Raw genomic sequence first — 23,203 nt, 5'->3', positions numbered from 1 at the left:
TTTTACTTTAGAAGCTTGTTCTTCTGGCTTATTTTGCAGTAGAATTAGATCTATCAAAGAAGTGTCATGAGGGAGGAGACAGCCAAAAACTATTGAGTCAGTAAATATAAAATTATCCTTGTAAATCAGAGTCTAGCTCTCTTCCAGAATTCCTTAAGGACATGGCCCACTTTGTGTTTCTTGGATTAGCTGATTCAGTGATTATGATGATACTCACTCATCAAGGAAATATAAAATTACACTTGGAATATGGTTTAATAAGGCAGGGATGGGCCATATTTTTAAATAATTACAATAGTAAGTTTCTGTAAGGGTTAATTTGTGGGGTAAGGGACATTCATTTATGGCAGTCCCTTCTAACTTGGATGCCATGGATTTGCTTCAGGTCTCCACGAATATTTAAAAATTATGTGCAAAATCATGCGTGTTCATACTGCTTTTAGAGGAGCATGGGGCAGGGAGGCTCCCTAACTTTTATCACATTCTCAAAGAGGGTTGAATCCCCAAAAGTTTAAGTAGTACAGTCCATGGGGTCGCAAAAAGTCGGACACGACTGAGTGACTTCACTCACTCACTCACTCAGTCCCAGGAAAGAGGGAAAGAGCCAGTAAACTGCTACTCTGTCATTAAGGAGGTTGAGCATCAGTCCTTAAAAGCAGCAAATCAGGGCTTAATCCCTGCATGCAGTTTTGGCCTAGGTAAATTTCATTAATCCATGACTATTATTTTTCCATATTTATGACTTCAGGAGATCTCTAAGTAAATAATATAGAAAACAATCATAAGAATTTTATTAAGTACTGAAAGTAAATGAAAAGTAAAGAGCCTGTCTTGAGGCTTCTGGTTGAATTTCCTAGAAGGCCACTGAATATTTTTGTGTATCTTTCCAGAAAATGTATATGCCCTTTGAAAAACAAATGAAGTCACACATATTTCTTAGCTTGCTTTTCTTCACTATCTTACAGATTATATACCTCATTCTTTTCAGTGGCTGCAGAGTATTAACTATATGACTGTCACTTTTGAAATTAAATTTCACCTTTATTTATTTATTTGGCTGCTCCAAGTCTTCATCACCACACGTGGGATCTCTGATCTTCCTTGCAGCATGCAGGATCTTTAGTTACAGCATGCAGGAATCTTCCAGTTGAGGCACGTGGGACCAAATTCTCTGACCAGGGATCGAACCCAGGCCCCTGTTTTGGGAGCTCAGAGTCTTAGCCACTGGATGACTAGGGAAATCCTGACTGTCATTGTTTTTGAATCATCAGAGAGGGTATTAGATGTGTTCCATTTGTGACCCCTTCCCGTCAGTGGCCATCCTCATACACATTATGTGACATATTGTTTGAGTGACTTATAAAGCAAAATCCTAGTAGTGGAATTGCTGCTCAGAAGGTAAATACTTTCAGAATTTGTAGAATTTGGTAGCAATTATCGAGTTGCCTTTCAACAGAGTTGCACTAATATGTACTTCTATCAGCAGTGTATGAGAGCACTCATCTCCCCCATCTTCCCTGACACAGCCTGGGTTTTGCCATACTGACAGGTAAAAGTATGTTTTACTGTTTTCATTTCTTTTATTATGAGTTAGTAACATTTATTTTTAAACAAATATGTGTTGACTTTGATTTTTAAGAATCAGAGGTCCATTTTTTAAAAAATTGTGTCCCTCATTTCTTGCAATTTTGGTGTTTTCTCTAGAAAGTCATCTTCATAAGTTGTATAATAAGTAAAATACCTTTGGAGGGAAGACCAAGTTTTCTCTGCATTTTTTTTTTAATCCTTGGTTGCCTTGAGTCAAACTAGTATTTCAGCTTTTTCCTCCATCTTTGTACTTTGGCAAGATCTTCTGCAATAGTTCTAATCATTTGATCAGTAGTTTGTTTCAAAATGGTTGCTGTCCTTAGGGCATGATCCAAAGACGAGTTTAAAATCTACAGAGGAAAAGTCCACACATTTTGGTTACAGAAATTTACTACTGCTCCTGGTAATTGGGTTATCTCGTTACTAAACATTGCAAAGTGGAATTTTTGGAGTATTCTGTTTTCCACCCAGTCTATTTCTGTTTTTGAGAGCTGGTTTCCTAGGAAACCAGTGTGCGATGGAATATATTTTGTAGAGAAAGGGATAGAAAAAAAGATAAACACGTGACTGATGAGCATGAATCAGAGGATGAGGTCAGCAACCTGCTGGGCTGTTTCCCTGCTGTGGAAAAAGAGATCTGTGAGAAGGAAGAAAAACATGAGGGGCATTGAATGGGATTTAGGGCCCATAGCCACCGAGGGGCACACAGGGGTGCAGCGCATGCTTGTGGCGACATTGAAAGTGACCTGATTGGAAACAGAAAACTGCCGGCAGCTCTAACCCCAGTGTCACTGAAACAAACTTGCAAACGGCACACTGGGAAGTCTGTAGCTGAGGCACCACCCACAAAACACCTTCTCCAGGAAATTTCCCTTGGAACCAGTTTAGGAATAATACAAGCCATGCGGCTGCTCAGGCTGTGTGTCTTTATGTTGGTGCTGAGCACAGTTTGTTTCAGCAGAACATTTTTTGATGCTCTCATACTGTAATAATTTAAAAGCCATCAGTTTTGTGGTTAGGAAGACCAAACTCACAAGCTGCAAGGTCCTCACCTCAGATTCCGTTTCTTTGTGACTGCTAAAGTTGCTGGAGGATATGTTTTCAGAAATCCTGCAGGAGTGGGAATGGGGTGAGAGTGTAGCAAGGTCTGACCTGTAAGAAAGGCAAAAGCACATTAATACTTGCGTAAAGCACCCTCTTCAACTCTGTGGTTCAGTAATGGGGGTGTGTGTGTGTGTGTTTCAGTAATGGGTGGGTGTGGGTGTGTGTGTTTCAGTAATGGGTGGGTGTGGGTGTGTGTGTGTTGGGGGTGAGGAGTTGGTGCGCCATCTGCCCAAGGACACAGAACCAAGATGCAAACCCAAGAACTAGCCAGTGGCTGTATTCATACACACTGTGCTGCACCATGGCAGTGCATATTAGGGTTCACCCTGAATGACTGTGACTGCACAGCCTGAACTCTCTACTACACTGTCAAGTCTGCCTCCTAGATAGCTCTTAAATACTAGTCTTCTCTCTTTCCTTTTCTACCACCCTTAGCTAAGCTGCCATCATCCCACCTGGCTTATTGTACTGGTCTCTTACTTGGCTTCTGTGCTCCAGTCCTTGACTCCTCTAATCCATTCCCTCTCCCTTAGTAGTTAGAGTGATCTTTTAAAACACTAGGAAGCTTTAAATAACACTCTGGTTAAAAAAAAGAAAATCTCATTGGCTATCCATTAAACCTGAGAACCTGAAATCCTTCCCGCAGCCGACAAGCCCCTGCACAGCCTGGCCGTGCCCATCCCACCAGCCTCCTCTCACCTATCCTGCCCCACTGCCTTGCCCTCTTTTAGGCTCCTGCCACATTGCTCCTGAACTTGCCAAGGGCTTTTCCACACCAGGAGGCTCTCTCAGACTGGCATTTCTTTGCTCGTGCTCTTCCATCCTTGCTGACTCATTCATACTTACTCTTTGGAGCTCAGCTTCTCCAAACCCCCATATTAGGTAATAGTACTCTATGCCCCCTTTTCCTCTACCAAAAAAGTAAGGGCGGAGACAGTAGTTGACTTTGTCACTGTGTCCTCAGGACAAGCACAATGTCCTGCTATTGACACTCAAATATTTGTTGAAAGAATAACTGAATGATGGAAATATTAACCAGATGTAGGTTTGAATCCTGACTACTACTTAAGATCTAGGTCAGGGGGCTCCAACCTCTGGGATCTAATGCCTGATAATCTGAGGTGGCACTGATGTAATAATAATAGAAATAAAGTGCACAATAAATGTGATGTGCTTGAATCATCCCAAAACCCCCATGGAAAAACTGTCTTGCACAAAACTGGTCCCTGATGTCAAAAAGGTTGGGGACTGCTGCTGTAGGTGATCACGGGCAGACAATAATGCCCTGAGCATACTGCATACACCAAATGGGCAGTCATTTGGTTAATCATACTTACTTTCTTGGTATGGGTTCACATCCATCATTAGAGGGTTTGGGATTTGCTCTCTGGAAACAGATCCATTTTGGTTTTGAATGAGCTGAAAAAAGTTAGCTGTGGTCAGATTCAGAGCACAAAAATGATCCCCAAATCCAGTGGTGGGTATATGGCTATCCTTTCCTGAACTTTAGTGTATAAGTGAAATACTTCATAAAGTTTTAATAAGGAAGTAAACCTAGGGAACATGGAAAGTAGCCATTGAGTATTCTGAATTCAAGAAAGAAGAAATTCAACATTTAAAAGGAGTTTTATTAGCAGACAAGAAACCAGGAGTCTAAGTTCCTTTGGTGCTAGCTGGGTGACCTGGGCATGTGTATGGATTCAACTTCTTCATTTGGCAAATGGAGGGATAATATTTTCCAAGCGGTTGGACCAAATGGATTTCTAAAGTCCTCTCTACTTTAGGAGCAAGGATTCTAGGAGTCAGAAACTAAAAAATTATGTTACTAAGACAATCCTAGAAAACAGAGACTAAACAGGTAAGATAAATGTAAGAAAGTCACCATGGAAGACACGAAGAGCTCCAGGGAAGGGAAGAGAGGCAAAGTGTGTGTGTGCTCAGCTGTGTCCAGCTCTTTGCAACCCCTTGGACTGCAGCCCACCAGGCTACCCTATCGGTGGAATTTTCCAGGCAAGAACACTGGAGTGGCTTGCCACTTCCTACTTAAGGGGATTTTCCCGATCCAGAGATCGAACCCATGTCTCCAGTGTCTCCTGCACTGGCAGGTGGATTCCTTCCCACCAAGCCACCCGGGAAGCACAGTGGACAACCAATATGTCCTCTGTCGCTGAGGCCCCCTCTCCCCCCTTCTCTTGCCTCTCCTCTCTCCTCTGTTGCTGAGGCCCCCTCTCCCCCCTTCTCTTGCCTCTCCTTCTCTCTTCTCTGTCGCTGAGGCTCCCTCTCCCCCCTTCTCTTGCCTCTCCTTCTCTCTCCTCTGTCGCTGAGGCCCCCTCTCCCCCCTTCTCTTGCCTCTCCTTCTCTCTCTCTGTCTTCCCCTCTTTCTCCTTTGGTCTCCTGCCTGCCGTATCCACCGGTCTCTAGTATCTTGGCTTCACTCCCTCTCAGGAGGGTCCCACTTGACAAGGGGACAGGGGGGATTGTCCCTCAGACATGGAAGGCAAGGCAGGAGGCAGAAGGTCCAAATTCAGTCACACTGCACCCTGACTGACTTGTGACAAACAGTGGTACTGATGATCTCAGTCTTAATTCCTTGGTCATCTCATTCTTAGAAGCATAGAAGCTGAGAGCTGGAAAGGGTCCCATTCCCATTCAGTCTATACAATTACAACATCCTGACAAAGTACCGTGTATCGCAGTCTGCAGGTGGAACTCACGACCTCCTGCAACAGCCTGCTCCATTTTCTGTCCATTCTGGAGGGTCTCTTAAACACTGAACAAAAGACGCCTCCCTGAGACTTCTACCCTCTTGGCCACTGTACATTTACTAATGGCATTTCAACATCACTTTTCAAACGACTCAATTGCTTTCCTCATTCATATGTTAGAATGAGAAGTCTCATGTACTGTTGACCCCAAAACCAAGGAGATAGTAAAGAAATGTGCCTGTTGCTTCTGTGGAGTCTTAGGGACAGAAGTGTTCCTAAGATACCTCGACAGAACACATCCATTTGGAGGATTGGGCAGCTGGGGGTGGGTAGGAGAGACACAGCTGAGTTTGGTAAACACAATTCTTTAGTCTTGGGCATTGCACCTATGAAAGGTCAGAAACATTCTCTCTGGCGCCCTGTCCCCAGCAATGGAGAGAAAGAGCTTTGAAGGTATGAACTCACCCATGAGGAAAGGATGTCAGAGAACCAGACCCAGTTGTTCAGAAGCAAGACAAGGGTGTGCCCTCCTCACTTGGTGTTCCCTTAGTCCACTCTGTTCTCTTAGCACTTATCCACATCTTGCCGTGAACTAATTAGGGTATGAGTTCCTTTTTTTCAACAGGTTGTAAACTCCTTGAGAGGAGGAGTCTTATTCATCTTTATAAATAAATGTTTGTGGGATTTTAGATATTTCCAAAGACAGCAAAATTTTCCATTGAAATTAGCAACATGATATTTAAGGAGTGTAAAAATAATTTATTTCTTTACATACTGACTTTTACTGCTGCTGCTGCTGCTGCTAAGTCGCTTCAGTCGTGTCCGACTCTGTGCGACCCCATAGACGGCAGCCCACCAGGCTCACCTGTCCCTGGGATTCTCCAGGCAAAAACACTGGAGTGGGTTGCCATTTCCTTCTCCAATTACTGGGGATATATTTAAAGCTTTTTCCCCTTCTGAATAATAACAGTAGTGGCAGTTAGTCATTTGTTCATCAAATATTTATGACTTGTTGCCAGATTACACTGGTATAGCACTTGGTAACTTTCAAAGTCCTTTATTGCTAGGACTGCATATCTACCAGGCCAGCCTCTTGCCATCCCAGTGTCAGGCTGGATATGGAAGTGTCAGATGAGTGCTGGAGCCCGGGCAGCAGACTCAGCAGGTGCTCAGCATATGGTAACAGGGGCCACTGTGATATGTGTCTCCGATGGAGGGAGTCTAGGTTGTTTACAAAGATGGGATCATGCAGGAGATGTACTTACTGGGTGAAGAATTATTTTCATTTAAATAGCGGAGCCGAGCAAAGGCACTTCTTTCTGTATGATTAAAGAAATTCTGTCCTGGGGTGTTGTATCTATAATGAAATTCTGAAAAGAAAAGATTAAAAATGCAACTCATTGCCTGCAAACAACCGTTGTGCACACTTACGGACAGAGAACCAGATACAGCCTGTTTTTTTTTTTTCCTGAGGTGGCCCAGTTGCTTTCACCTTTAGGTGGTTCTTTACTGCAGACTCTCTGGGAGTTATGAATCTTAGTGCCACAGTTCTCACTACTCTGCAGTCCAATCCGAGATGCACAACAGCAGCTGTATCCTGTATCAGAACCTGAAAAAGCCCGAGTTATGCAAAGGAAGCGTGAGGTTTTTATTATTATAATCCTAAAATGTGCTTTGGACAGTAGAGCTCTGATCATGCAAAGTATGCATTACCCGCAGAGTGTTCAGTTTTCCCAGGGGGAAGTTTATCACACAGGTTGCCAGCCTAGGGGTGATATTTGGGACACTCCCCCCTTATGACAACTGAGAAGTGTTTTGATAAGTAACAGTTCTGATAGGAAAGTCTCAAGATTTGCCCAGCACATATGTAGGTGTTTAGTAAAGGTCTTCTGAATGGAAGGATCTGTGAGAATTTGGCCCATTGAATTATCAGACCATCTTGCATTTGTAATTATTTCTCAAGATTTGCCCTGATACATCCACATTTTCTTCTCAGACCCTACAGTGGCCAAGAGCTTATTATCCAGGCAACTGGAAAGATGGTTTTCCTCTACAACACATTCATAAATCCATATGGGAACTTGAATCATAGCTTTGCCCTCATCAGAACCACAGAGAGGCTAGCAGTAGAGAGCATGTGTATCTGCTGCAGGTCTGGGTCTTGTTTGGCAGGCTGTGGGCAGTGGCAGTCTCCAGTAAGGCCAGAGCATGGGAGCCTGGGCCCAGCAGGTGAGTAAGTCACACTTGGGTGTCCAAGCAATTCCAGCAAAGAAGGGGCTGGGGGACAAAACTGCTGCCGGTGCTATTAATACCTGCACCTTGCTGCACTCGTGGTTACACTCATTGTAACATTATCTACCAAAGTGTAAATCACAAATGGAGTGAGCTCTAGGAAGGTTTTTTTCCTTCCCCAAGTCTCAGTCAGTAGTCACTGAATGCCTTCTAATTCAGAACTCAAGGAAATTACAAATAGAGGAAGAAAGATGTACACCCTGGGCCAGCTGTGTTGTACAAGGGAAAGAACGTAGGCCTGAGTTTGAAGCCTGATTCTGCTATGTACTGACTGTGATGGTTGGTAATATGTCACAAACTCTTAACATGCTCCTCAAAGGATAGAACCTGATTCTTCTCTCAATTGTGGTTGGATGTAGTGACTTGCTTTTAACAAATAGAATAAAGTGGTAATGATGGTGTATAACTTCTAAAACTAGGTTGTAAGAGTCACTGAAACTTCCATCTCAGTCTTTCTCTTGGGGGAGAGTCTTTCCTGGGGGAAGGAGGCTACCAGATCATAATGACATTCAAACAGACTACTGGTCCGCCTGGCGAGGAACTGAGACCCCTGGCCAATGGCCATGTGTGAGAACAACTTAGACTCAGACTCTCTAGTCCCAGTAAAGCCTTCAGATGATGGTAGTATTGGCCAACATCTTGACTGCAGCCTCATGAGAGACCTTGAGCCTGAACCACCCAGCTAAATGGCTCCCAAATTCCTGGCCCACAGAAACAATGAGATAGCAAATGTTCACTGTTTTGAGCCATTAAGTTTTGGGATACATTATTACACAGCAATAGATAATACACCAGGCTCTTGGACCCTGGCAAGTTGCTTAATTCCTACTTATCTATACAATAAAGACAATAATTCCTACCTTTTAGGGTATTATGATAGTTAAGTGATATATACTATATGTCAACAATTCTCAAATTTTTTATTTCTGAACCCTCTTACACTCTTAAAATTGAGGACCCCAAAGACCTTTTGTTTATTCTAGTTTTGGTAGCTCAGATGCTACAATGCAGGAGACCCAGGTTCGATTCCTGTGTCAGGAAGATGCCCTGGAGAAGGGAATGGCTACTCCCTCCAGTATTCTTACCTAGAGAATCCCATGGACAGAGGAGCCTGACAGGTTACAGTCAATGGGGTCAGACACACTGAGTGACTAACATTTTCATATATCATAATATGTGGTGTTTTTCATACCTGCACTAAAAGTCTACCTTCTTCTTGCACTGGAGAACTGTCATACAACATTCAGTTGGTTGAACATGGATTAGTAGAGAAGTATTTATAAATTTTAAGTCATTTTTACTTTGTAGAATCATTTAGATTTTCCTAAGACTGAATGAGCCGTCCCAAGGGTTGTTTTTTTTAGAATTTTAAATTGAGAAATTAAAAAAAATACTTTAAAAACAATAATCATTTCATGTTCACAAAATAACATCTTTGTGAAAAATAGCTATTTTGAAAATTTGAAAAATCAGTGACCAGTGAGAAGAGCGGCAGTGTTTTGTGTTTTGACAAATACCTAGAATATCTAGCTTAACCGAAGGCAGCTGGCTTCCACAGGTGTGTCTCCACTCAACCTGTTGCAATACTGTTCTTTCAGGGAAAAGAGAGAACCTCACAGCCCTCCAGGGACCCTCTGACCACACTTTGAAAGTCTCTGCTCAGTTCTGGTGTATAGAGTAAGTGTTCAGTCAGTGAAACCTATTATTATTATTAGAAAATGTGTCTTCTACAGAGAAGAAATAGAGCTACATGTGGCAGAGTAGGAATAATACTGAGCTGAAGAAAAGGCTTTTGGCTATCAGACTGTGGGAACGTAAGCAAGCCTGTTTAGTTCTCTGGCCCCCGTTTCCTCCTGTATAAACTGGGTAGATTAGGCTTGGGTGCTGACTTTCTCCCTCAGAGCTGCCTAAGCTGCAGGCCTCAGGCCCACCTCTTTTTCATCCAGGGCAGTCCTGCCAGCGGTTGTTTTTCTGCTTAAACTATCTTCGGAGAAAGGTCCCTGTGACTAAAAATCATTGAATTCCACGCACTGGTGCTCTCTGGGTCTCCTCTCCACTCTTTCTGCTCCTATGAAATGTATTGGACAAGTCCTCAGCAGCTCCTGTGTGGGTGAGCTCCTCAGGTGCAGATTCTGGTTCATGCTGGGGGGCTGCCACACAGAACTGAGACCACCTCATGACTAAGTCACGGAGCCCTGCGACTCCAGGCAGAGACGGGTGCGGGCACTTTCACCCTGCTTGACCACATGTCACCTGAATCAATTCATTACTAATTCTTTACATTTTGCAAAAACAAAAATTAACATGCAACACCCTAGTCTAGGTAAAGCTATTTAGCGTAGCAGGTATTCTGCCCATAATGAGCAGAACCCAAAGAGGGACCGGAACCATGACGACTGCCCCTAGACCCCTCAACTTACCGAGAACTGAGTCTGGGTGCAGCACCTTGTCTTGAATGGCAATAGGAAACGTTTCACAGTCAATTCCTCTGTGATCTTTTTTCTCCATTTTTTGGTCCCTAAAAAAGATGCATAAGATTCCATAAACGTTTAGTACACTGCTAATAGAGATAGTGAAGGAATTGGTAAAAGTGAAATGTGAAATTTCTTAGCTCAGAGCCAGTAACGATGGAGAATATATATCATTCTCAATACAGCCAACCCTCAACCCTCTGCCTTCCTGTTTGAGAGCTTTCCTGATGAGAAAGTGCACCCAGCACAGTCTGGCCTGGTGAGAACATGTATGTGTGTGTGTATTAGACGGTCAGTCATGTCTGGTGCTTTGCAACCCCATGGACTATAGCCTGCCAGGCTCCTCTGTTCACGGAATTCTCCAGGCAAGAATACTGGAATGGGTAGCCATTCCCTTCTCTAGGGGATTTTCCCGACCCAGGTCTCTCGCATTGCAAGTGGATTCTTTACTGTCTGAGCCACCAGGGAAGCCCGAGAGCATGTACACCAAACATTAAATCTGTTTTGTTTTCCTGAGGATAATATCTAGTCATCATATCCACATACACAATTAGAAATATGAAATACAAAGTTATAAAACTTAGAGTTTTATTCATATTCATGCTTCAAAATCAGTTATCAGGGGAAGAAGCTATGCTGCCTGTTGGTACCAGATCACATGAATTTGTATCCAAAAGTACAAACTGAGCGATCTAAAAGTACAAACTGAGCGATCCAAAAGTACAAACTGAGCGATCCAAAAAGTCCTGGATTTTGTTCTGTGTCTCTGGTGACTCAGTGATAAAGAATCCGCCTGACAATGCAGGAGACTCAGGTTCAATCCCTGGGTCAGGAAGATCCTGTGGAGAAGGAAACGGCAACCCACTCCAGTATCTTGCCTGGGAAATTCTGTGGATAGAGGAGCCTGGTGGGCTACAGTCCATGGGGTCACATAGAGTTGAACATGACTTAGTGACTAAATATGGGGCTAAAGGCTATGAGACCATTGTTGTTCAGTCACTTGGCTGTGTCCAACTCTTTGTGACCCCATGGCCTGCAGCATGCCAGGTTTCCCAGTCTTTCACCATCTCCTGGAGCTTGCTCAAACTCATGTCCATTGAGTCAGTGATGCCATCCAATCATCTCATCCTCTGTCATCCCCTTCTCCTCCTGCCCTCAATCTCTCCCAGCATCAGGGTCTTTTCCAATGAGTTAGCTCTTCCTATCAGGTAGTCAAAGTATTGGACCTTCAGCTTCAGAATCAGTCCTTCCAATGAATATTCAGGATTGACTGGTTTGGGACTGACTGGTTTGATCTCTCTGCAGTCCAAGGGACTCAAGAATCTTCTCCAACACCACAGTTCAAAAGCATTAATTCTTTGGCGCTCAACCTTCTTTATAGTCCAACTCTCACATCCATACATGACTACTGGATAAACCACAGCTTTGACAAGATGGATCTTTGTTGGCAAAGTAATGTCTCTGCTTTTTTAATATGTGGTCTAGGTTGGTCATAGCTTTTCTTCCAAGGAGCAAGTGCCTTTTAATTTCATGGCTGTGGTCACCGTCCGCAGTGATTTTAGAGCCCAAGAAAATAAAGTCTGTCACTGTTTCCATTGTTTCCCCATCTATTTGCCATGAAGTGATGGGACCAGATGCCATGATCTTAGTTTTCTGAATATTGAGTTTTAAGCCAGCTTTTTCACTCTCCTCTTTCACCTTCATCAAGAGGCTCTTTAATTCCTCTCCACTTTCTGCCATAAGGGTGGTGTCATCTGCATATCTGAGGTTATTGATATTTCTCCTAGCAATCTTGATTCCAGCTTGTGCTTCATCTAGCCCAGCATTTCTCATGATGTACTCTGCATAGAAGTTAAATAAGCAGGGTAACAATATACAGCCTTGATATATTCATTTCTCAATTTGGAACCAGTCCATTGTTCCAGGTCCAACAGTTCTAACTGTTGCTTCTTGACCTGCATACAGATTTCTCGGGAGGCAGGTAAGGCAGGTCTGGTATTTCCATCTCTCTAAGAATTTTCCAGTTTGTTGTGATCCACACAGTCAAAGGTTTTAGCGTAGTCAGTGAAGCAGATGTTTTTTCTGGAATTCTCTTGCTTTTTCTATGATCCAGCGAAAGTTGGCAATTTGATCTCTGGTTCCTCTGCCTTTTCTATATCTAGCTGTACATCTGGAAGTTCTCTGTTCACATACTGTTGAAACCTAGCTTGAAGGATTTTGAGCATTACCTTGTTAGCATTTGAAATGAGTGCAATAGTGTGGTGGTTTGAGCATTCTTTGGCATTGCCTTGGAATGAAAACTGACCTTTTCCAATCCTGTGGCCACTGCTGAGTTTTCCAAATTTGCTGGCATATTGAATGCAGCACTTTCACAGCATCATCTTTTAGGATTTGAAATAGCTCAGCTGGAATTCCATCACCTCCAGTAGCTTTGTTCATAGTGATGCTTTGTCGAGACCATGTGGTGTTCATTTTAGTGATGCAAGGCCACCAGGGGGCATCAGAAAGACGCCCTATGGTAGTCATACTGGGACACTTCCCCCAGCCTTCTGTAGCTTCAGTCTCCCTTCTTCACAGAAACTCTAACTCCTTGAAAGGGATTTTAGTTGATAAAAATTCTTAAGAAAGTTCTAGCTCAGCCCCTAGGATACTGTAATAAGCCCCTAGGGAATGTTGCTCATTCTTAGTGTGGAGGGCACTGTGCCCAAGATATCCTGGACATAGCCAGTGAGTCAGGAATGAGACTGATTCCCGGAAATGGGGTTTGAGCCTCAGGCCTTGCTTGGAAATGCAGGCACATCCGACTGTGCCTGGGCCTGCTGTGGGGGACTCCAACCCTGCTTGGAGTCTGTGAGTCTCGGGGCTGAGAAGCCAGGCACTTTCCTGCCTCTTGGAAAAACATGCTCTCCTCCTGAGTCACATATTTTCTCACACCTTATTTTCTGTCTCCACCCTCCTCCTCTGGGGCATGTGAACATCTGCTCTCCAAAGTGGAAAACTTGGATTGCACTCAAGTGAGCTCAGTCTAATACACGAGTTTCTTTTTGTGCCTCTGAAACTTCTTTGTGCACTAAAATCTTCTTGCCAAACAGCTAAGGGAAGCTCTACTTGAGAAGACAGTTTTTCAGTAAGACAAAGTAGCTGACATGTAAATCCAAAATCTCTTAAATGCAAAATTCTGCATCAGACATAAAGGGATAAACATTTTACCTGTAGCATAATTGTTATTTATCTGAACGTATATAAATATCCTTCAAACAGTATGTGCATCAGTAGGCTAAATAAATAATACATCCCATCTGAGAGAACTCTAATCTTCTAAAAGAGTAAAGAGTCTATACAGTCTTCTGTTCAATTAATTCCTCAAGGATGATGAAGTTTACCAAGATTTCAAATGCTAAATCATGCCTATCGCCAGCAATAGATTCACTGTTAGATCTGATTTTACACTTGGTTGTGTTTTACCTTCTAACTTGTTTGTTATAAAAGAGGAAATGTAGTCTGGAACATCGGTCCCTGTATTGGTACTTAAGTGCTTCTGTGAGGTCTAGACTATAAATTTGGTAGAGAAATATCTAGTACCTTGAATGCTTAGTCAGAATGTTTTTTAAATGCCAGAATATTTTTTATTATACTTGTTTTTATTACTGTTGTTTAGTTGCTAAGTCATGTCCGACTCTTTGGAGAAGGCAATGTCACCCCACTCCAGTACTCTTGCCTGGGAAATCCCATGGATGGAGGAGCCTGGTGGGCTGCAGTCCATGGGGTCTCGAAGAATTGGACACGACTGAGCGACTTCACTTTCACTTTTCACTTTCATGCATTGGAGAAGGAAATGGCAACCCACTCCAGCGTTCTTGCCTGGAGAATCCCAGGGGCGGGGGAGCCTGGTGGGCTGCCGTCTGTGAGTTCGCACAGAGTCGGACTCGACTGACGCGACTTAGCAGCAGCAGAAACAGCTGACTCTTTGTGACACCATGGACTGTAGCCCACCAGCCTCCTCTGTCCATGGGATTTCTCAGGCGTAATACTGGAGTGGGTTGCCACTTCCCCCTCCAGGGAATCTTCCCAATCCAGGAATCAAACCTGTATCTCCTGCATTGGCAGGTGCATTCTTTACCACTGAGCCACCAGGAAACCCCTTTATTATATTTACCAAAACCTGAAAACACAAAACACCTCAAAACCTAGATTTTAATTCAATAAATAAAAATAGTGAGCCTGGGTTGACTGAGGAAGTTGGCATTGTTCAAGGCCCTTCTATCCCTGAGAGTCAAAGCTGATGGTTTATTAGAGTGATGGTCCACCCCAGATGACACATGGCGATTTTTTAGGGGGTGGAAACTCAATAGAACCCTGATGACAAGTACCTATTCCCATGCTGGAATGCTTTCTAACAGGAAACTGCAGTCTTTCAGACCTTGTCATCTGCCTTTATTAGCGTACATTACATGCACATAATTGTGGTAGCTAAACTGCCCCTCCCTCCTTGACTTTCAACCTTTCTAAGGTCAATTAGTCAAGCTTTGGCCTCAGTCCGCTGCACCTCGGGAGCTTGGAGGAGGCACGTCTGGCTTATTGATAGAAGCTTCAAATAAATGATTCTGAATCCATGTGGACTAACAGTTGACCTAAGAGTGTTTCAAACCCATAAAGGGTTTCTCCTTAGGATTTCACATCTACACTTTTTTACCCAGTTTACAGCTTGTCACCTGGATGATTTCTTGCTGAGGGATGGGGGAGAAGTAAACCGTGAGATGTGGGATTAGGCTTTTTTTCTGGTGGGATTGGGGGACAGAGGTGAGACCCAATAGGGAAGATTTTTCAGTCATTGTGAAGGGAGAGTAGTGAGGGTGGGAGCTAGTATACAGTGGTGTATAATAATCTCCCAGGGGGGCAAGGTTCAAAGGGAGCCTTCAGGCCAAACCACCCTCCATATGCTGTAGTTGTGATTCTTAACCAAGGGGCCTATCAGAGTCAGGGGAAATTTAGAAGAAATATTCCCACAAGGGCTCCACCCCCGGGGAGGCTAATACAGTAGGTGGGGGCTGAGGCATGTGCATTATTTTCAAGTCCCCTGGTAAGGTTGAGGGCTTCCCAGGTGATGAAGTGGTAAAGAATCCGCCTGCCAATGCAAGAGATGAGGGTTCGATCCCTGGATCGGGAAGATTCTCTGGAGAAGTAAGTGGCTACCCACTCCAGTATTCTCGCCTGGAGAATCCCATGGACAGAGGAGCCTGGCGGGCTACAGTCCAGGGAGTCACAAAGAATCGGCCACGACTGATGCATCTGAGCGTGCACGGTAAGGTTGAAGCTCTCCCCAGCTGAGTGCCACTGCGAAAGGGATTTGTCAGTTGAGAGAGATTCTGTAACTCTGTAATTCTGTAATTCTGTAACTTGGCTCGTGGCTGCTGGTCGTTCAGCGAGTTGATGCCCACCCTCTCTGGAGTTATTATCCCAGGACAGGCTCCCACCCACCCTGGGAATTTAGCAGCCGGGAATCCTCACCACTGAAGTACGCGGAGGCAGAAGGCACAGCTTGCACTGGTCGTCTCTGCACGGTCCTGCCTCCCCGAGGAGGTGCTGGGCTCCTCCTGCACCACAAAACACACACAGATATGGATGTGACCAAGGATTTGACTCACCCCTCAGCTGCTTGGGCACAGCCCAGCACGCATGCGGACCCCGCCAGACTCACCATCTCAGGACGCCTCGGCTCTGCTTTCTGGCTTGGGCGAGAGTTGGGGGAGGTGGGGGCGGGGTTTCTGTGCTGTAATGGCCTAGGGCTTGCAGAAAGGAAGATTCCACCCTGCCTTGACTTCCTTCCTTCTCCAGACATTTAAAAGTCTAGTTTACAGATGACAGAACACTCCCCTGCCCCCCACCTTTTTCTCTTTCCTTTGGTTTCGAATTACCCCAAACTCCACAAGAGGATGAAGGGACTGAAGATGGTTTTTAAATCTTTCACTGGTTTAAATCTGATCACTGTTCAGCAGAGTCTAAAAGCCTTTCCAAAGCACTGTATTCAACTGCGAATTAAAACAAGAGACAAGTCTAGAGAAGAAAGCTGAGCACTGAAGAACTGATGCTTTTGAACTGTGGTGTTGGAGAAGATTCTTGAGAGTCCCTTGGACTGCAAGGAGATCCAACCAGTCCATTCTGAAGATCAGCCCTGGGATTTCTTTGGAAGGAATAATGCTAAAGCTGAAACTCCAGTACTTTGGCCACCTCATGCAAAGAGTCGACTCATTGGAAAAGACTGATGCTGGAAGGGATTAGGGGCAGAAGGAAAAGGGGACAACAGAGGATGAGATGGCTGGATGGTATCACTGATTCGATGAACGTGAGTCTGAGTGAACTCCAGGAGTTGGTGATGGACAGGGAGGCCTGGCGTGCTGCGATTCATGGGGTCGCAAAGAGTTGGACACGACTGAGCAACTGAACTGAACTGAGAGTCCTAAATTATTGTTTATATGTCCCCATTTAACACACACCCAAAAATCACACTATGGAACTGAAAGGGCTGACACCACCCTTGCTATGGTTTTACCCTTTATGTAAACAAAAAATAAACACTTTTCTCACCATTACAAACAATGGTGAGAAAGAAGCATCGTTGTACAGATAGCTTTTTCCATATTTTGAATTACTTCCTTAGGAAGTGTCTGGGTCAAAGGTTGCGAACGTGTTTGTGTGATGATACATGTGGCCTGATTGCTTTCCACCAAAGCTGCACGAACTGGATGCTGCCAACAGCATGGGCAGCTTGCTTGGCCACACCTTCCTCTGCATCAGGAATTCTCTCTTGAAAATGTTCTTGTTCATTTAAAAAGTAGGGGTGGCTCCTTGTGTTATTAACATTTCGTCTGTTGTTAAGGAGATAAGTATTTCCCCATATGTTTATTTATTGGTCATATTCCCTACTTGTGACTTTTAGTTATTTTTTTATCCATCAATTTTTTGGAGGGTTTCAGTGTTTTCTTATTGGCAAAAATATGTGTTGATCGTTCCTTGTGCCAAGTGCCTCTCATATCGTCTCCTTTATCCCTTCCCACCATCCTGGCAGGTTGTCCCCATTTTAGTGATGAATAATCTGAGACTCAGAGAGTTTAAGCTGCTTGTCAGGGTCACACAGAGTGAGTGACCTAGCTGGCATCTGAGCCCTTCCCATATACTTGTGTCATTAACCACACATCTAAGGCTCTTTTGTACCTGTGTCAGAGCACTTTGTATGATAAAGATCTCAATAGTGAGCACTGTTTGCTCTTACTGTTTTCTAGGTTGTCCACCTTTCTTAAAATATTGACTGTGGTTTTGCAAACATTAGTTGAAATGTTGATACTGTCAAAGAGGTGGTAGAAATGGCCAAGAAACATACAAAAATGGGTAAATTTTACAAACAGTCAAAGAAGTACAGATTAGCACAATATCAATTTTCACTTATCACTTCAGTGAAGGTTGGAAAGAAAAAACAGATGACCTTGGTTTGGCTCAGGCTGAAGGGACCTTCATTCCCAGGCACTGCTGTGGCCACCACTTTGCTAAAGGCCAGTTTATCAAATTTTCGCTGTGTACCTTTTGAATCATCATCTGCAATCCTAGATTTTTGTCCAAAGGAACTAATCAACTTTGGCCAAATGTTTCCATGTTAAATGATTTTACTGAAGCAGTGTTTATCCTATCAAAGAACCAGAAACAATTGAGTGTCCATCAATAAGAGATTGGTTTAATAAGTCAGGGTCTATCCATACAATGAAATACAAAGCAGTGCTTAAAAATGCAGCTGTAGGTTTATTCAATAACAGTTGAGAGGCTCCCAATATAATGTTAAATGAAAAAAGTATATTCTAAAACAATACATGTATGACTCCACTTTTGCAAAAAGCATGTGTATCAGAGAAAAAAGACCAGACAGATATATGCTAAAACATTGGCAAAACATTGGCAAAAGTTTTTCTCCCAGAGAAATGTTCCTTTTTATACTTTTCTCTGTTTTCTGATTTTTTTTTTTTGCTATGAACCTGTATAGTTATAATTTAAAAAATAATGAGGCTTTTTTTTTTACTTCACTCTCCCTCTGTGTTTTCTTTTATCACTCATAGGCCTACAGGGGGTACCCCTGCACTTCACATTTCCCTAGTAACTCAGATGGTAAAGAGTCTGCCTGCAGTGCAGGAGACCTGGATTCGATCCTGGGTTGGGAAGATCCCCTGGAGGAGAGCATGGCAACCCACTCCAGTATTCTTGCCTGGAGAGTCCGTGGACAGAGGAGCCTGGTGGGCTAAAGTTCATGGAGGCTCAAAGAGTCAGACACAACTGAGCGACTAACACTTCCACTTTCACTATATTAGAAGAATGTAGAGGGGTGCCCTCTACCTGAGTTGGGAGACCTGGGATCCAGTGTCCCCCCGTCATTTGTGCTGGACAAGTCTCTTCACCTTTGTAAGCTTTCAACTTTTTTCTTCAAGAAGTCTTTGCAAGCAGCAAAGTTCTGAACCAGCAGAATTATTATTGTCTACAGCTTATTATAACTTTGTCATTATTATTTTAGGCCCAGGGGTTTTTAATCCCAGTATTTCCAATTCCTTTATAATGGAATTATCTCAAAATGTGGTCCCCAAACCAACAGCATTGACATCAGCTGGGAGCTTGTTAGAAATGCAGAATTGTAGGCTCACCCCAGACCTACTGAATCAAAGCCAGCGTTGCAATAAGACCCACAGGTGAGTCCTCGACACGCTGCAGTTGGAGACAAGCCCTGATCTAGAACAGGTGCCTCAGGAAGGTTTCTCCTGCATGCTCAGAGAGTGGGGAGGGTTAGCCATGTGGGCAGCTCTCACCAGCACTAACATGCAGGACACCCATTAGAACGAGAGCAGAGTGATCTTAATTATGCTAATTTCAGAGTCACAGGCAGCCATACTGGGTGGGTAAAAATGCCAAGGCAATGAGCTAAACGGAGCCAGGACGGGGCTCCTAGACGCTACCCTGGAGCAGAAGACAACCTTATGGCCATTTGCTCTGGTTAGTCTGTTTTGTTTTGTTGGTTTTTTTTTGTTGTTGTTGTTGTTGTTTTTAAAGGCAGTTTGAATTTTAGAGTCAGTTCTTGAGCCCCACTTTGGGGGATTATTCGGCTTTTGTTTAGTCTGGTGAAGTCCTTGAGAATTTAATTTCAATACTCTGGGGATGGTGGGAAGGAGAAGCCTGAGGTAGAGTGTGGTGGGGACGGTCAAGTGACCACTTGCCTTTTTCTCACCCTTTCTCCCCCAGATGCCTTTGTGCAGAGGGTTTCCCCAATCCAGGCAGCCAGGCTCCCGTGGAACCCACGGTGCACTTCTCCCTCTTGAACCCTCAGGAGGAGCCCGTCACTGCACTCTTTGCTAGGGCTGCGAGGCCAGCTCCTCAGAAGAGGGGGCCTCCTGTCCCCTCTCACGCACTCGGGCCTGGGAGCCCTGCAGAACAGCTGGAGTGGTCCTTGAATAACTGGGGAGCCGCAAGAAGACTTGCCCTTAGGGCTGCAGTCCCATAGGAATGGACTCAAATCAATTCTGTTTCCTTAAGGCATTGTCATCTCCTGCCTGGAGTCCCTTTCCCCAGACTCCTCACCTAGCTGCCTCATTCTCATCCCCTAGTATTCAATTCACATCTCACCTCTGACCCTAACCTCCCCCAGTGAGTTACTTTTGGTCAAATCCCATCATGACCAAGGTAGCTACCCCCAGGTAATATAGTTACTATGAGTCAGGTCCTGTTTTAAGTATATATATTAATTCATTTAAATGTCCTCATTATATCATTAAAATTTCTAAGAAGCTGCCAGGTGAAGCCAATGCTGCTAGTCTTGGGACCAACTTTGAGATATTTCATTATAAACACACTAGAAATACTGGGATTAAAAACCCCTGGATCTAAAATGATAATGACAAAATTATAGCAAACATAATAGTTCTACTGGTTCACACCTTCACAGTTTGCAAAGTCTTTTTGCTGAAGAGGAGTTGGAAGCTTAGACAGGTATTATTAGCCTCACTTTACACAGGAGGAAACAGGCTCAGAGAGGTTACATAACTTTTTAAGGTCACAAAGCTGATCAGTGACAGAGCCTGGATTTGAACCCAGACAGTCTGACTTCAGAGTCATAAAAATGCATTATTACTGGCACCTGCATAACATTTAACATTCTGTAGTTCCACGTTAATTTTATCTGTTCATTGTATGTGTTCCTCACAGAAATGTAAGCATCTTGACAGTAGGTGATTTGTGTGTGTTATTTATATTGTATCCCCAATACTTAGAAAAGTACCTAACATTTAGCAATAAATATTTGCTGAATGAATGGGTAATACTAGCAGTAGACTCTCTTTTCAGGGCTACTTATCACAAAGTTATAGAGTCCTCATCATCTTGCAACAGTTGCTGTAAACTTGGGACCAGTTAAGAGCAAACCCAGACCTCACAGAGTGCTGACCGGCTGGGCTGCCTCACTAGGCTCATTTACACCATACTGAAGCTAACTTTGGCTCAGGACAAGAGAGAGAACCAGCTGTGAACCTTTGAGATCATTTGTTAAAACCACCCTGGGCACCACTCAGTTTACTCTGAGCCAGGGTGCATACTGAGTATGCACTCCTTATTGGGCATTCAATTAGATGTTTGGGCTGCAAAGATGGGTACAAAGGTACAAGGCAAATGAAACACAGTTGTATGGGGACACAGAGACTGGGGCAAAGAATTCCACCTTGGGGTGGGTGGCTCTGCATCAGGGTCGGGTCATATAAATGGCCTAATTCTGAAGATGAGGCTTGAATGAATGGGATTTTGTCAGGTGGTTAAGTGTTCTGAGGAGGCAAACCTAACTTGTTTGGAAGGGCTAACATTGTATAATCTTCAACATCCTGTCTGGAATGCAAAAGTAGGAAGTCAAGAGATACCTGGAGTAACAGGCAAATTTGGCCTTGGAGTACAAAATGGAGTAGGGCAAAGGCTAACAGTTTTACCAAGAGAACGCACTGGCCAGAGCAAACACCCTCTTCCAACAAGAGAAGACTCTACACATGGACATCACCAGATGGTCAATACCGAAATCAGATTGATTATATTCTTTACCATCAAATGTGGAGAAGCTCTATACAGTCAGCAAAAACAAGACCAGGAGCTGACTGTGGCTCAGATCATGAACTCCGTATTGTAAAATTCAGACTTAAATTGAAGAAAGTAGGGAAACCCACTAGACCATTCAGGTATGACCTAAATCAAATCCTTTATGATTATTTGTAAAGGATTTGACAGATTCAAGGGATTAGATCTGATAGAGTGCCTGAAGAACTATGGACAGAGGTTTGTGACATTGTACAGGACGAAGGGATCAAGACCATCCCCAAGAAAAAGAAATGCAAAAAGGCAAAATGGTTGTCTGAGGAGGCCTTACAAATAGCTGTGAAAAGAAAAGAAGCTAAAGGCAAAAAAAAGGAAAGATATACCCATTTGAATGCAGAGTTCCAAAGAACAGCAAGGAGAGATAAAGACTTTCTAAGTGATCAATGCAAAGAAACAGAGGAAAACAATAGACTGGGAAAGACTAGAGATCTATTCAAGGAAATTAGAGATACCAAGGGAACATTTCATGCAAAGATGGGCACAATAAAGAACAGAAATGGTATGGACTTAACAGAAGCAGAAGATATTAAGAGGTGGCAAGAATATACAGAAGAACTATACAAAAAAGATCTTAATGGCCCGGAAAGCCACCATGGGGTGATCACTCACCTAGAAATAGTCATCCTGGAGTGTGAAGTCAAGTGGACCTTAGGAAGCGTCTCTACAAACAAAGCTACTGGAGGTGATGGAATTCCAGATGCTGCTGCTGATGCTGTGAAAATGTTGCACTCAATATGCCAGTAAATTTGGAAAACTTGGCAGTGGCCACAGGACTGGAAAAGGTCAATTTTCATTCCAACCCCAAAGAAAGGCAACTCTAAAGAATGTTCAAACTACTGCACAATTGCGCTTATCTCACATGCTAGCAAATTAATGCTCAAAATTCTCCAAGCCAGGCTGCAAGAGTATGTGAACTGTGAACTTCCAGATGTTCAAGTCAAGCTGGATTCAGAAAAGGCAGAGGAACCAGAGATCAAACTGCCAACATCCGCTGACTCACCGAAAAAGCAAGAAAGTTCCAGAAAAACATCTACTTCTGCTTTATTGACTATGCCAAAGCCTTTGACTATGTGAATCACAACAAACTGTGGCAAATTCTGAAAAAGATGGGAATACCAGACCACCTGACCTGCCTCCTGAGAATCTCCTGCGGGTCAAGAAGCAGCGGTTAGAAATGGACATGGAACAACAGACTGGTTTCAAATCAGGAAAGGAGGATGTGAAGGCTGTATATTGTCACCCTGCTTATTTAACTTCAATGCAGAATACATCAAATGAAATACTGGGCTTGATGAAGCACAAGCTGGAATCAAGATTGCAAGGAGAAATATCAATAACCTCAAATATGTAGATGACACCACCCTATGGTAGAAAGCAAAGAAGAACTAAAGAGCCTCTTGATGAAGGTGAAAGAGGAGAGTGAAAAAGTTGGCTTAAGCTCAACATTTAGAAAACTAAGATCATGGCATCTGGTTCCATCACTTCATGGCAAATAGATGGGGAAACATTGTAGGGAGAGACTTCTTTTTTGGGCTTCTTCACTGCAGATGGTGACTGCAGCCATGAATTAAAAGACGCTTGCTCCTTGGAAAAAAGGCCGTGAGCAACCTAGACAGCATATTAAAAAGCAGAGACATTACTTTGCCAACAAAGGTCCGTCTAGTCAAAGCTATGGTTTTTCCAGTAGTCATGTGTGGATATGAGAGTTGGGCTATAAAGAAAGCTGAGCATCAAAGAATTGGTGCTTTTGAACTGTGGTGTTGGAGAAGACTCTTGAGATTCCCTTGGACTGCAAGGAGATCCCAACCTCCATCCTAAAGGAGATCAGTCCTGAGTATTCATTGAAAGGACTGACGCTGAAGCTGAAACTCCAATACTTTGTCCACC

The 23,203-nt window shown here is 43.6% G+C and overlaps 1 protein-coding gene across 1 annotated transcript in view; it reads right to left on the bottom strand.

Annotated features, from left to right (window-relative positions):
* Positions 1-1,661: 1,661 nt before the first annotated feature.
* The window catches only part of AKNAD1 (AKNA domain containing 1), a 44,766-nt gene continuing 23,224 nt past the window's right edge, over positions 1,662-23,203 (bottom strand). The window contains exons 7-14 of the mRNA XM_040231911.1: positions 15,858-15,998; positions 15,668-15,753; positions 10,109-10,206; positions 6,889-7,005; positions 6,662-6,766; positions 4,029-4,110; positions 2,640-2,739; positions 1,662-1,937 (exon numbers count right to left, since the gene is read on the bottom strand). Coding sequence (XP_040087845.1) covers positions 1,806-1,937; positions 2,640-2,739; positions 4,029-4,110; positions 6,662-6,766; positions 6,889-7,005; positions 10,109-10,206; positions 15,668-15,753; positions 15,858-15,998 — 861 coding nt within the window. The 3' untranslated portion in view covers positions 1,662-1,805. The remainder of the gene's footprint in view (positions 1,938-2,639; positions 2,740-4,028; positions 4,111-6,661; positions 6,767-6,888; positions 7,006-10,108; positions 10,207-15,667; positions 15,754-15,857; positions 15,999-23,203) is intronic.

Source organism: Oryx dammah, unplaced genomic scaffold (assembly GCF_014754425.2).
Source record: "Oryx dammah isolate SB20612 unplaced genomic scaffold, SCBI_Odam_1.1 HiC_scaffold_28, whole genome shotgun sequence".
Classification (NCBI taxonomy): domain Eukaryota; kingdom Metazoa; phylum Chordata; class Mammalia; order Artiodactyla; family Bovidae; genus Oryx; species Oryx dammah.
Note: the sequence above shows the minus strand (reverse complement) of the source record. Positions and strands in the feature narration are given on the sequence as shown.